At 49.0% G+C, this 13,361-nt stretch overlaps 1 protein-coding gene across 1 annotated transcript; it reads right to left on the reverse strand.

Annotated features, from left to right (window-relative positions):
• Positions 1 to 1,023: 1,023 nt before the first annotated feature.
• FAM241B (family with sequence similarity 241 member B) lies at positions 1,024 to 4,237 on the reverse strand. The gene is made up of 3 exons (XM_040242199.1): positions 3,877 to 4,237; positions 2,503 to 2,631; positions 1,024 to 1,831 (listed from the first exon to the last, which is right to left on the reverse strand). Exons 2-3 carry the CDS (start codon positions 2,593 to 2,595, stop codon positions 1,562 to 1,564), a joined length of 363 nt encoding a protein of 120 aa, XP_040098133.1. The 5' UTR covers positions 2,596 to 2,631; positions 3,877 to 4,237; the 3' UTR covers positions 1,024 to 1,561.
• Between the last annotated feature and the right edge of the window lie 9,124 nt (positions 4,238 to 13,361).

Genomic DNA, 13,361 nt, shown 5'->3' on the forward strand with positions numbered 1-13,361 from the left:
AGAGCAGCCAGGCCTGGGTACCCCCTCCCCTGCCCAGGCCCCAGAGGAGCCACTGGGAGCTAGACTCCTTCCCAGTCTAGGGAAATAAAGACACAGAAGACCTTGAGAAGAAAGTCCTATTTGAACAGCATAAAGCTCCCCCTGGGAGTGTCTGTGATAAAAGCCACCAGCTCCCTCCAGGGCACAGGGTTGCGGGGGAGAGGGTTCTGTCCTCGATAGCACACAAGCTCTCAACAGGGACAGGAACCATCTCTACCTCTCCCCAAGTCTCCCCCACATACACCCCATGAAGGAATGCTGCCCGGGCTGGGCTTTCAAGAAGCACCTCCCAAACCTGCCTTCCTCCCCCAAACCACCAGACCCAGGAGGACCCTAAATGAAGGGTGACAAGTCTGGTCCCCGGGCGTGGGGAGCCCTCAAGCTCACCCAGCTTCTCTCTGACCTTTGATGATCAGCCCACTGCAGGCCCAGAGCCCCCAGGCATCCAGTGCCACCCCGGTCCCCCAGCAGGGCCTCCACACAGACCCAGGGCTCAACGAGCCATAGCTCAAGGCTGCTACTCACCAAAAGCCGGGCACCCTCACCCTATGTGCACCGACTGGTCAGTGCCAAGACCTCTGCTTTCTGGGGAGAGTGTCCCGAGGTTAGAGGCCGTGAGAGCCTTGGGAGGCTGAGGGAGAGCTGAGCAGCCTCTGGTCCGAGCCCCTGGGCCAGGGAGACCTGCACCCCAGCTGTCTGACACAGCCCATAGCCTCACTGGTTGTTCTTGTCAGAGGACCTGCCCCACACCACCCCACCCCCAACAAGGCCTACATCTAAGAGTGAGCCAGTTATCCAAGCATCAGTCAAAGGGCCCAACTCCAGGCTTTACCTGGCCCACTGCCCCTGCTCTCAGAGGCTGCAGGGAAAAGGTTAGAAACCACCCTCCAAGGTCAGTGCCCTCCTCTGCCCATTTCACCAGCCCCAGCCCCTCCCAAAGCATCCTCACCACGTCCTCCAGATCTCCATGCACCGTACTACGCATGTCTTTACGTGGACACACTTTTACTTAAATTTCTTTATTGAAAATGCCACCACAATAAGTAGAATACCAGTACCACGTGTCATAAATAAAAGGTAGCCAATAAAAATATACCATTAAAATGGAACGGAGCTATAAAAGTCTGGAAACTTTTCCCACTAAGCCCCAGGCCTGCTCCCTAGTAACGGGGAAGCCAGCCCGTGTTCTGGGCACGAGAACACATTGGCACCTAGCAGAGACTTTCTTCTTGGCATAAAAGGATTGGAAGAGAATTGGAAAGAGAATCCCTCTCTTGCTGTGACTTTGTGCTTAATGTCTGACACCAGCTAAACGCGTCTGGAATGAAGTGGGGATCACCCGATCCTTTGGGAATGTTGGACTAGAGGCTCCCTCTGCCTCTTGCTTAACACAATGTGCATACAGGCTCTCTGAGCACACCCTCAAGGCACCGGTGTGGAGCTCCTCCCCACGTGCCTGCTCTCACACCGAGGCCCCGCAGCTCCCCCTCCCACACACCTGCCCCCCAGCAGCCCCTGGAGGTCACCGCTGACTCAGGTGGGACACCAGGTAGACGAGGCCCACCAGCAGGAGCCCGCGCACACCAAGCATCATGAGCAGGAAGAGCAGCAGGATGGAGGTCACCGGCTCCACGGCGTGGTTGCCCAGATGCCATTGTGGGAAGCCCATATTCACCAGCTGCCGGTTGAGGTCATTGAAGGGGGACTGAGCGGCACCCAGCCTGGCGCCTGCCTGCTGCTGGCGGGGGCCGGGACCCCCCAGGGAGGCACCGTGGCCCCTATTGAGAAAGCTCTGCAAGGTGAAGACAGAGAGAGACGAATGAATCCAGAGAAAGCTTCCCTGGAGTTGAGGCACTGGAGGCAGGAGGATGCCTGCCCTCCCCTAAGACCACCTGGGGCCACACCCTCCTTTCTCAGCAATCCCCAAATGCTACCCATACGAAGCCCAACCACTGAGTCACAAGCTCTCAGAGCATAGAAAATGCCAATCCATATTCCCTACGTCACATGAGAGAGAGTAGAGGAAGGAGGCAACGAGGGTAAGACTACAGGGCGTGGCTTCTGGGAGGACATTTTTAACCTCCTCCTTCCTTCTTTTCAACTCATCGTGCGGCCATGGGCTCATCTTCTCCACTTGTTCTCCAGCTTCTCTCTCATCCAACAGACTCTAAAAGATGCTGGCTCCAGCAGGGGTTGCTGACCAGATTAAGGGAGAGAGCTCTTGGGTGTGAAGTCTGGGAAGGCTGCCTGGAGGAAGGAGAGCTGGGGAGGCAGAGGGCTGAGAAATAAATCTACTGGGGTTTTCCCCAAGCCTTAAACCCTCAGGCTGCCCAGCCCTGCTCTCTCTAAACAGGGCTTCAGTACAGAGGTTAACCACCAGCAAGGGAGCCTCTGAGAGCGAAGAAGTAACTGGTACTTTGGACAGGAGACCAGCTGCTCTCATCCACAGGGCTGGGTGCCTACCTGTCGAGGAGTGCTACTGCGCGGCTGGGTAGTATTCCTCACGCGGGGGTCATCATCCTGCACAATCTCCCCATTGGCCAAGATCCGAACCATCCTTCCAGCTGCACCTTTCCCCAGGCCTCAAAACACCTGAAGGAAAACATTCACCAAAAAGATGCTTGCTTTCAGTGGGAAAAACTGCAATTCTGGGCGCTCACATTGGTGACCCAGGCTGAGCAGATGGTGTGTCTAGTTAATAAAGAGGAGAGAAACAAATACTAGCTGTTTGAAAGAGCCCACTAGGAAAACTATGAAAAGGACCTTGGAGGGACTTCCCTGGCAGCCCAGTGGTTAAGACTTCTCACTTTCGATGCAGGGAGCATGTGTACGTTCCCACTTGCTGCAGGGCAAAAAAAAAAAAAGATCCTTGGAGAAGGAAGTTTTATTATTAATCACCACCGCCAGCAACAAAGGAGATGACAACCCTTGCTCATCAAGTCCACCCAGGCTCATCTCACTCACACCTCCCAACAATCTTCTAGGGCTGCTACAGCTAGAGACCCAGAGGGGCTTACCTCACTCACCTAGGACCACCCATTCATGGCCAGCAGAGAAAGGATATGAAACCAAGAACTCTGGCCCAAGGTCCCTCTCTGTTACTAACTGTAGAGTTCAGTCTCCATTTCCCTTCCGTTAAACAATGGTCCAGTGTGCTGTTCCTTCGGGGAGATGCTAGGGACTCAGGCCTTCTGCCGGCCGGAGACAGGGCCCACTTCAGAGCTGCTTTCCTGCAAAGGGCTGACCCTCAGCTGTCACTCACCTCTCAGCTAACACCCGGAGGGCGGGGCCAGCCTTCCAGAAATACAGGATGGGGGATGCTGCTGCGGACCTGGGAGCGGAAGGGAGAAAAGGAGGGGAGAGGGCTCCAAGGGAGTCCACGGCTGGAGGTGGGGGTCCTTCCACGCTTCTCCCCGAATCTGGGTCAAGGCCATCATTTCTCAGCATATAAGCCACAGTTTTCGTCTAAATTTTCAAAAGCACTCGTAACACACACGCCAAAAGGGGTTAAGAGCCCTTTTCCCTTGCCCAAGGCATGGACAGGCGGATCCCCTTTTTGAAGCCTGCTGGCCCTTGCAAATAACCAAGAGGGTCCAAGGGTCCTCCGCAGTCCCTCTGCGCCTTGCCATCCCGCCCCGCTGGGTGGGCTGAGGGTGCGGTGGGCCCTTCCAGCTCCTGACACTACGGGAGGTGGGGGTGGGGAACGGGGCTGGCAGGGCGCGCTGCCGGGGTGGGAGGGGCCGCTGCCCGGGCCGCGGAGCTCGACTCCGAGACCAGGCCCAGGGGAAGGGAGGAATGCACCCTCGCTCCCCCGCGCCCAGGGTCTCGGACACTCACCTGCGGGAGCGGCTCCCTGGCCCCGTGGCGTCCACTCCCCGCGGCTCCCCGGCCGCTTCCTCCCACCTGACCTCACAGGAAGCGCGCGCCGCAGCCGCACTGCCCCGCAGGTGGCGCGGCAGCTCCCTCTGTAGGCCTCTGGGGGAACTGCAGCTGCCGGGGCCCAGGCGGCGCAAGACGCGGAGGAGGGAGACACACCCGGCAGAAGTGGAACGGAAAGAGGACCCGGTGGGCCTCAGGGCTGGGAGAGAGGGAGTGCGGAGGAAGAAGGAGAGCAAAGAGAAGAGAGACGAGGAGGAGGAAAAACTAGGATGTGGAGGAGCCTCTGACCTGGGTGCCACAGGCTCAGCCCGCCGCTATGAGAGGCGGAGCCTTTAGGTAGGACCCACCCCGGCCCTCAAGGAAGTCCAACCCCACTTCCAGTTCTGGAAGTGAAACGCAAAGGAGAAAGTGAACTAAAAGTCGCTTAGTCGTGTCCGACTCTTTGTGATCCCATGGACTATACGGTCCATGGAATTCTCCAGACCAGAATACTGGAGAGGGTAGCCTTTCCCTTTTCCAGGGGATCTTCCCAACCCAGGGATTGAACCCAGGTCTTCCGTATTACAGGCGGATTCTTTACCATCTGAGCTACAAAGGAAGCCTACGAATATTGGAGTGGGTAGCCTATCCCGTCTACAGCAGATCTTCCCAATCCAGGAATCAAACCGGGGTCTTGAGTTGCAGGCGGATTCTTTACCAACTGAGCTATCAGGGAAGCCCTGACAAAGAAAAAAAGAGAAGATATATCTATCTGAATGCAGAGCTCCAAAGAATAGCAAGGAGTGATAAGAAAGCCTTCCTCAGTGATCAATGCAAAAAAATAGAGGAAAATAATAGAATAGGAAAGATTAGAGATCTCTTCAAGAAAATTAGAGATACCAAGGGAACATTTCATGTAAAGATGGGCACCATAAAGGACTGAAATGGTCTGGACCTAACAGAAGCAGAAGATATTAAGAGGTGGCAAGAATACACAGAAGAACTATACAAAAAAGATTGTCATGACCCAGATAATCACGATGGTGTGAACACTCACCTAGAGCCAGACATCCTGGAGTGTGAAGTCAAGTGGGCCTTAGGAAGCATCACTAGGGAAGAAACTAGTGGAGGTGATGGAATTCCAGCTGAGCTATTTCAAATCCTAAAAGATGGTGCTGTTAAAGTGCTGTACCCAATATGCCAGCAAATTTGGAAAACTCAGCAGTGGCCACAAGACTGGAAAAGGTCAGTTTTCATTCCAATCCCAAAGAAGGGCAATGCCAATGAATGTTCAAACTACCACACAATTGCACTAATTTCACATGCTAGCAAAGTAATGCTCAAAATTATTCAATAGTACATGAACCGAGAACTTCCAGATGTTCAAGCTGGATTTAGAAAAAGCAGAGGAATCAGAGATCAAATTGCCAGTATCTGATGGATCATAACGAGTTCCAGAAAAAGCAAAAGAGTTCCAGAAAAACATCTACTTCTGCTTCATTGACTATGCTAAACCCTTTGACTGTGGATCATAACAAACTGTGGAAAACTCATGAAGAGTGGGAATACCAGACCCCCTTACCTGCCTCCTGAGAAATCTGTATGCAGGTCAAGAAGCAACAGTTAGAACCTGACATAGAACAACAGACTGGTTCAAAATTGGGAAAGGAGTACAACAAGGCTGTATATTGTCACTTTGCTAATTTAATTTATATGCAGATGGACTGGATGAAGCACAAGCTGGAATCAAGACTGCTGGGAGAAATACCAATAACTTCAGATATGCAGATGACACCACCCTTATGGCAGAAAGCAAAGAGGAAGTAAAGAGCCTCTTGATGAAGGTGAAAGAGGAGAGTGAAAAGACTGGCTTAAAACTCAACATTTAAAAAAACTGAGATCATGGCATCTGGTCCCATCAGTTCATGGCAAATAAATGGGTAAACAGTAACAGACTTTATTTTCTTGGGCTCCAAAATCACTACAGATGGCGACTACAGCCATGAAATTAAAAGATGCTTGCTTCTTGGAAGAAAAACTATGACAAACCTGGACAGTATATTAAAAAGCAGAGTCATCACTTTGCTGACAAAGGTTCACTAGTCAAAGCTATGGTTTTTCCCAGTAGTCATAGTCCAACAAGAATTGGACCATAAAGAAAGCTGAGCACTGAAAAATTGATGTTTTTGAACTCTGGTGTTGGAGAAGACTCTTGAGAGTCACTTGGACAGCAAGAAGGTCAAGCCAGTCAATTGTAAAAGAAATCAACCCTGAATATGCATTGGAAGGACTGATGCTGAAGCTGAAGCTTCAGTACTGGCCACCTGATATGAAGAACTGGCTCATCAGAAAAGACCCTGATGCGGAGAAAGTTTGAAGGCAGGAGGACAAAGGGTGAGAGAGTTGGATGACATCACTGACTGGATGGACATGAGTTTGAGCAAGCTCCGGAAGTTGGTGATGAACAGGGAAGCCTGGTATGCTGCAATCCCAGAGGTCACAAAGAGTCGGACATGACTGAGCTACTGAACTGAACGGCCCTGCCCTCAGGGGACTCCAACTCCACTTCCAGTGTGGACCTTCCCAGTGGGGAAGATGAGGCATGAAACGCAGGACAAGTGCAACTAACTGTAATGTGAAGGAAGAAGGCAGGCTTCCTAGAGGAAGTGGTCTTTGAACTGGAACCAGAAGTAGGTAGGGGCTTACCTGTCAGGCAAATAGGAAGGGCACCTGGCAAAAAAGTGAACCATCAACCTCTGCCCCTTTCCCAATGTTTTCAATCCCTGCCCAGCCTAAGCTTCTCCCAGTGGACCTGTTTACCAGTGGGAGGCAGTGAACTCTGCAGTCCCACAAGGTGAGTCAGACTCTGGCAAGTTTCTGAACTGCTCAGTTTCCTTATCTTCAAAATGGAGCTAATCAGAGCAGTTGCCTTCAGTATTGCTGTGAAGATTAAGAAGGGTTTAATTAAGATTAATTAAGAAGATTAAGAATTGAGAGTCTCTGGCACATGGCAAGTGTTGATAACCATTTGTTGTGATTATCAATCAGTAGACGTTTCTGGGAGCCGATGTATATAGTGTTAGTCATTCCGTCAGAATCTTTTCCGACTCTTTGTGAACCCATGAACTGTAGCCTTCCAGGTTCCTCTGTCCATGAAGTTCTCCAGGCAAGAATACTGGAGTGGGTTGCCATTTCTGGGAGCAGGTATATATAAGGACATATATAAGGACCTAGATGCTCATTGGCCCCTAGGTGGAGGAAGAGAAAGAAGATTGAGACTTAGACCTTGCTTCAAGGGCTCATTTTCTGCCAATATGGTTTAATTATTTGATTATGAAAACTTATCAAGGGACTTCCTGATAGTCCAGTGCTTAAGATTTCACCTTCCAATGCAGGAGGTGAGGGTTCGACCCCTGGTCAGGTAGCCAGGATCCCACATGCTTCATGGCTAAAAAACCAAACATAAAACAGAAGCAATATTGTAACAAATTCAATAAAGACTTTAAAAATCTTTAAGAAAAAAAGAAAACTTAGTAAAAAAATGTTGAGCAGGCCCCCCAATATCTGTATATTATTTGTGTCTTATTTATTTGTTTATAAGTTATACATGTGTGCTGTGAGAGCAGATTGGTATTATTGATAAAATGTGGATGCTAGAGCGAACCTGGATTGGCTGCTTTCTGATGGTGTGATGGGCCAGTTACTCAACCCTTCTGGCCTCAGTTCCTTCGTCTGTAAAATGCATATAGTAACAGTAGCCATTTCATCAAGTTTTTGTGAAGCACGCAGTGCTCAGTGTAAGGTGCTTAGATGAGAGCCTGGCCACAGTAAGTTCTCAGTAGTCCCTGTCATCTCTATAGCTCCACTACATTAAGTCAATTGTAAAGCATGTACATTAGAAAAGAATGATATTTCAAATAAATATAAGCTGAAATCCTAATACTTTCTTCCTACGCTCTTGATGCAGGTGGATATAGCACACACACGGAAGGGGTGATCCCAAGGCAGGGTGCCCGATTGTCAGAGGTGGTCTGTGGATCTCAAAACTGTCTGCACATTGGAATTATCTGGGGCGTTTTAAAACAATCCCGATGCCTGAGTGCCACCCCAGAGATGACAATGCCATTGATATGGGATAGAACCTGGACGTGAAGAAGTTTTTTTTGGGGGGGGGGCGGGGGGTGTTGCACTGCATGGCATGTGGGATTTTAGTTCCCTGAACAGGGATCAAGCCTGTGCCCCCTGCAGCGGAAGTGCAGAGGCTTAAGCACTGGGCCACCAGGGAAGTCCTGAAGAGGTTTTACAAAACAAATTTCAGCTGATTCTAGTGAACGACCAGGGCAGAGAAGCACTACCTTTCACAAGTAGAGCTCCATAAGTGAGGTGACTCAGTGGTAAAGAATCTGCCCACCAAAGCAGGAGCCGCAGAAGGTGTGGGTTCGACCCCTGGATCGGGGAAAATGCCCTGGAAGAAGAAATGGTAACCCACTCCAATATTCTTGCCTGGACAATCCCATGGATAGAGGAGCCCAGTGAGCTACAGCCCTTGGGGGTCACAAAAGAGTCAGACATGGCTGAGTGACCACGCAGGGACACTTAACCCAGAAGCCCCAAGAAGGGAGAAACCTCTGTGGGCTGGGGGGAAACGGGAAATAAGAGATGTTTCTAGGAAGGCTTGAGCTGGTACCGCAGCTGCCAAGGAGATACAGTCCAGCCGGAGATAACCGTGAGAGCCCAGAGGAGGCAGTCCCTTCAGCGAGGGGAGCTCTAGAACAGCTTTAGAAGGCAGTCATGTTTGACTGCACTTGGAAAAGCCCTGTCATTACCAATGTAAATAGCGTCAGGACTGTGAGTCACTTTTCCTACCTCCCCACTTCCTTCAGGTGTCTCCTCTGCTCAGGAACCTGCAGTGGTTCCATATTATCTGCTCCGGTGAGAACCAGCTAATTGATAGGCTCCAATAACACTCCAAATCTGGCCCCAGTACACTCTTACCAAACCCCTCCCTCAGCTCCGCCTGCCCAGTCTCTTCACTCTCCCTGATGTACATCACCCCAAGTCATGCTTTGCTTGGGCCTGTCTGTCCAAATGCCCTCCCCACCTAATCTAAATCCCACCCCCACCCTCCAATTTTAATGCCAGTGATACAAACATCAGTTCCAATTGTTCCATGGGATAATAATAATCTCTAAGTGTGCAGAGTCCCTGCCACTTTCAAATATTTTTCCAGAGATCACATCATCTTTCTTGATTATGAAATAAGAAACATGTATCTTATCATTCCCCTTTTGCTGATTAAAAAAAATTAATAATAACTGAGACTCAGATTCTAGATGACCAACCCAAGGTCAGTGGCAGAGCCAGGGTTCAAATGAACAGATCCCCCCAGCTCTGGACCCACCTACCATCAAACAGACTCCCCCTGCTTTGCGCCATCTTTGCTGCCCTTCTACTTTGCACTCCCCCATCTGATGCTGTTAACACAAGACTGGCCCCAGGTTGTGGCTTACTCCCAGCAGGTGCCCGGTAAAAATGTGCTCTTGGCTTTTCTGGTCTTTGCAAAGTTACTATTACACACTGAAGTTTGACAAGCACTACTTTAGACCAGTAGCTTTTCAAACTCTTTTTATACATTATATATCACAACCTAGTAGCCACACACACACACCCACACACCCACACACACACACACACACGTGAGAAACAGAAGTTTCAAAAACAGTAGTGTATTGCTGATCCTGCTTGTGACCCCAATTGTCTTACTGTTTGCTGAACCCAGGGTAGGCAAGGTGCAAGCTAAGAGGTTGGAAGAAGATACCAGGAACCACAGGACTGCAGACATGTTTATTCTCTCCTGGCTGTCATGGCGGCTATAACACAGCCTGTCTCCTGGCTCACGCAGCAGCCATCACACAACCTCGTACGACACAAGCACGATGCCACTCAGTTGTGGCACTGGCGTAGCAACAGCCAGGGCGCTCGTGGTAAGCCCATGCAGTCATACGGCACAGAGTAGCCAGTGACCAACCAAGTGAGTACCTGGTGAAGTGCACGGGCAGTGCTATAAGTGGTCTCAGCTGTTACACCATCATGCAAAGTCATTGTTTACAAAACAGGGGACAAGAGGGCGTGAGAGTGTAGGGCAAGAGAGCCTGACTGGTGCCATCTTGTTAATTTCCCAACAAGCAATATGCCTGCTATATGAGCTGCTGCTGCTGCTGCTAAGTCACTTCAGTCGTGTCCGACTCTGTGCGACCCCATAGACGGCAGCCCACTAGGCTCCTCTGTCCCTGGGATTCTCCAGGCAAGAACACTGGAGTGGGTTGCCCTTTCCTTCTCCAATGCATGAAAGTGAAAAGTGAAAAGTGAAGTCGCTCAGCCGTACCCAACTCTTAGCGACCCCATGGACTGTAGCCTACCAGGCTCCTCCGTCCATGGGATTTTCCAGGCAAGAGTACTGGAGTGGGGTGCCATTGCCTTCTCCGATATGAGCTACACAGCCACATGTTCTATTCTGTAGGAAAGAAAATGCTAATCAAGACCTCACTTGATTTCTCTATCTACTAATACAATGGTTCTCAAACCTCCTTGCATATTAGAATCACCAAAGGGAACTTTCATAAACTGTGGGTGCCCAAACCAATTAAATCAGAACCTCTAGGAGGTAAAGCCTAGGCATCTCCATTCTAGGTGACTGAACAGGCACTCAAGGTTGTGGATACCGGTGCATTTTCTAAAACACTGTGGTAGATACTCCTTTGCCAGATGGCTACCCCGAAACTTAAAGCCTTTTCAGATACAAAGCAGCAAATTCCACTTTGCTATGACTCAGTGGGTAAAGAATCTGCCTGTAATGCACAGGAGATGTGGGTTCAATCCTTGGGTCAAGAAGATCCCCTGGAGAAGGAAATGCAACCTGCTTCAGTATTCTTGCCTGTAAAACCCCATGGACAGAGGAGCCTGGTGGGCTACTGTCCAAAGGGTCACAAAGAGTCGGACACAACTAAACACGTAGGCATGGCAACAAAGATAAATTGTAATAATAGCTCAAGCCCCAGATAGGAACATTGGCCAGGGTACATCATCATAATTACAGTCACTTGCCTCCTTTGAATATCCAAATGCCAACAATAAAGACCAACACTGAGTCCCCAATACAGTACCAGTCCTCAAGGAGACCCTCTGTCTACTTGGTGACAAGTTGATTTCATTGGGCCCATTCCAGCCTGGAAGTGCTGAAGATTCCTTCCAGCAGGGATGAAAACACACTCCAGGAGTGTGTGTGCCTTTCTGGCCTAAAGGGCTTCACTTAGCACCATACGTCTTGTGTGTGTGCTCACTCACTCAGTCATGTTCAACTCTTTGCAACCCCACGGACTGTAGACCGCCAAGCTCCTCTGTCCACGGAATTAGCCAGGGAATAATACTGGAGCAGGTTGCCATTTCCTAGTCTAGAGGATCTTCCTGACCCAGGGATCAAATCCATATCTCCTGTGTCTCCTGCATTGGCAGGCAGATTCTTTACCACTGGGCCACCTGGGAAGCCCCATACATCTTACGGAGTGTTTAATCTGTGAGTATGGAATCCCATATTACATTGCATTAGACCAAGAGGTCCTATTTTTACAGCAAAACAGGTGCAGATCATGCTCATGACCATGGAATCCACTGGTTATATTACATACGTCACCAGAAGGAAATTACTGGCTGGACTGAAAATTACAACAGCCCACTGGATGCACAGTCAAGTGCCAGCTCAGAGGCAGTTCTCTGCAAAGATCAGGTGCCATTCTCAAAGATGCATTCTGTACCTTGAATCAAAGACCTTTACAAGCTCTTGTTTCTCCAGTTAGAAAAGCATTAAGAAGCCAAGGAACAGAAGCAGCAGTAACTGATGCCAGAAAACACAGCAAGAGTCCTGTTTAACTGAGAGTGCAACCTGAGTACTTCGGGTTCTTGTGTCTGGAGACTTGCAGGTTTGAGTCACTGTCTTGGCAGGAGTAACTGGTCCTGGTCACCAGGGGGAGGTAGGACTGCTCTTACGAAATGGGGACAGAGGACCATGTTTGACACCTAGGTGATCCACTTGGATGCCTCTGGGTTCTCCTTTTCCCCAGTGTAATGGTTAAGGGCCCTGGAGAAGGAAATGGCAACCCACTCCGGTATTCTTGCCTGGGAAATCCCAACGACAGAGGATCCTGGCAGACTACAGTTCATGGAGTCGCAAAAAGGTCAAACACGACTGAGCGACTAAACAACAATAATGGTTAAGGACAGGTGCAGCAAGTCTGTCCTGAAAAGAGCATATGGCCAGAAGCCCAGAGCCCTCAGGAATGAGGGTCTGGGTCATAACACCAGGTGAATCACTGAAATTACCAGAGGTGCTAGCTGAGGGGTAGTGGAGTGACCATTTGCAGCTACAACAGCAGTGACTATAGTTTGTCCCACTAGTATTTCTCAGGAAGACCCACCAGAATACTGAAAAAGGAGATCTGAGTGGTACAAGGATTAGACTGTGGGAGACATGAGGATTGCTGGCCAGACCCCCTCCAAGGAAGGACTTTGCCCAGTTTCTGGGGGAAGCATCACAGCAGGCTTCAGTCACTTCATAGACTGCTTCACTACAGAGACACATCACCCAAGGTCAAGTCCTTCCAGAGGCTCCCCACATTCAACGACTGATGGAGATAGGAGATATCCACAAGTCATTTCAGCTCCATAGTTCCTCTTGAGGTTGACTGAGGCTTTCAGGTACTTTTGGAGAAATTGATCCATTTTGTCAAAGTTGTCAAATTTGTTTCTAGAGTTGTTTGTGGTGTTTCCTTTGTATCTTTTTAGTGTCTGCAGGGTTAGCAGACACTAAAAAACTAATTTTTCCTTCCTGATACTGGTAATTGTGTCATCCCTCTTTTTTCCATTTCATTCTTGCTTGAGATCTGTCAATTTTATTGTTCTATTTAAATAATAAATTTGAAATTTATTGATTGATTTTCTCTATTGTCTTTCTGTTTCCAATCTCATTGATTTCTGCTCTTTATTGTTTCTTTCCTTCTGCTTGCTTTGGGTTTGTTTTGCTCTTCTCCTTCTAAGCTCTTGAGGTAGAAGCTTAGATTATCTGTTTTAGATTTTCCCAGTTTTCTACAGAAAACATTTACTGCTATCAATTTTCCTGTAAGCACTTCTTAGCTGTGTACCACAAATTTTGATATGTTGTGTTTTGACCCTTGGATTATTTGAAAGAGTGTTATTTAGTCTTTAGGTATTTGGAAATATCCCTGTTATTGCTCTGTTGTTGATTTCATGTTTAATTCCACTGTGGTCAGAGATCATACTCTGATGAGTTCAGTTTTCTAGATTTTTTTGAGGTTTCTCTTGTGGTCCAAAGAAACTCTATTTTTTTTTTTTTCCCACAGAGACCATACTCTCATGAGTTCAGTTTTTTAGATTTTTTTGAGGTTTGTCTT

The sequence above is a fragment of the Oryx dammah genome, unplaced genomic scaffold (genome assembly GCF_014754425.2).
Source record: "Oryx dammah isolate SB20612 unplaced genomic scaffold, SCBI_Odam_1.1 HiC_scaffold_6, whole genome shotgun sequence".
Lineage (NCBI taxonomy): Eukaryota > Metazoa > Chordata > Mammalia > Artiodactyla > Bovidae > Oryx > Oryx dammah.

Excerpts from the sequence above, each read along its gene's own strand:
- FAM241B (XM_040242199.1), bottom strand. The coding sequence starts at position 2,595 with ATGGTTCGGATCTTGGCCAATGGGGAGATTGTGCAGGATGATGACCCC. Across the intron at positions 1,832-2,502 it reads GCAGTAGCACTCCTCGACAG|AGCTTTCTCAATAGGGGCCA; the intron begins GTAGGCACCCAG and ends TTCACCTTGCAG.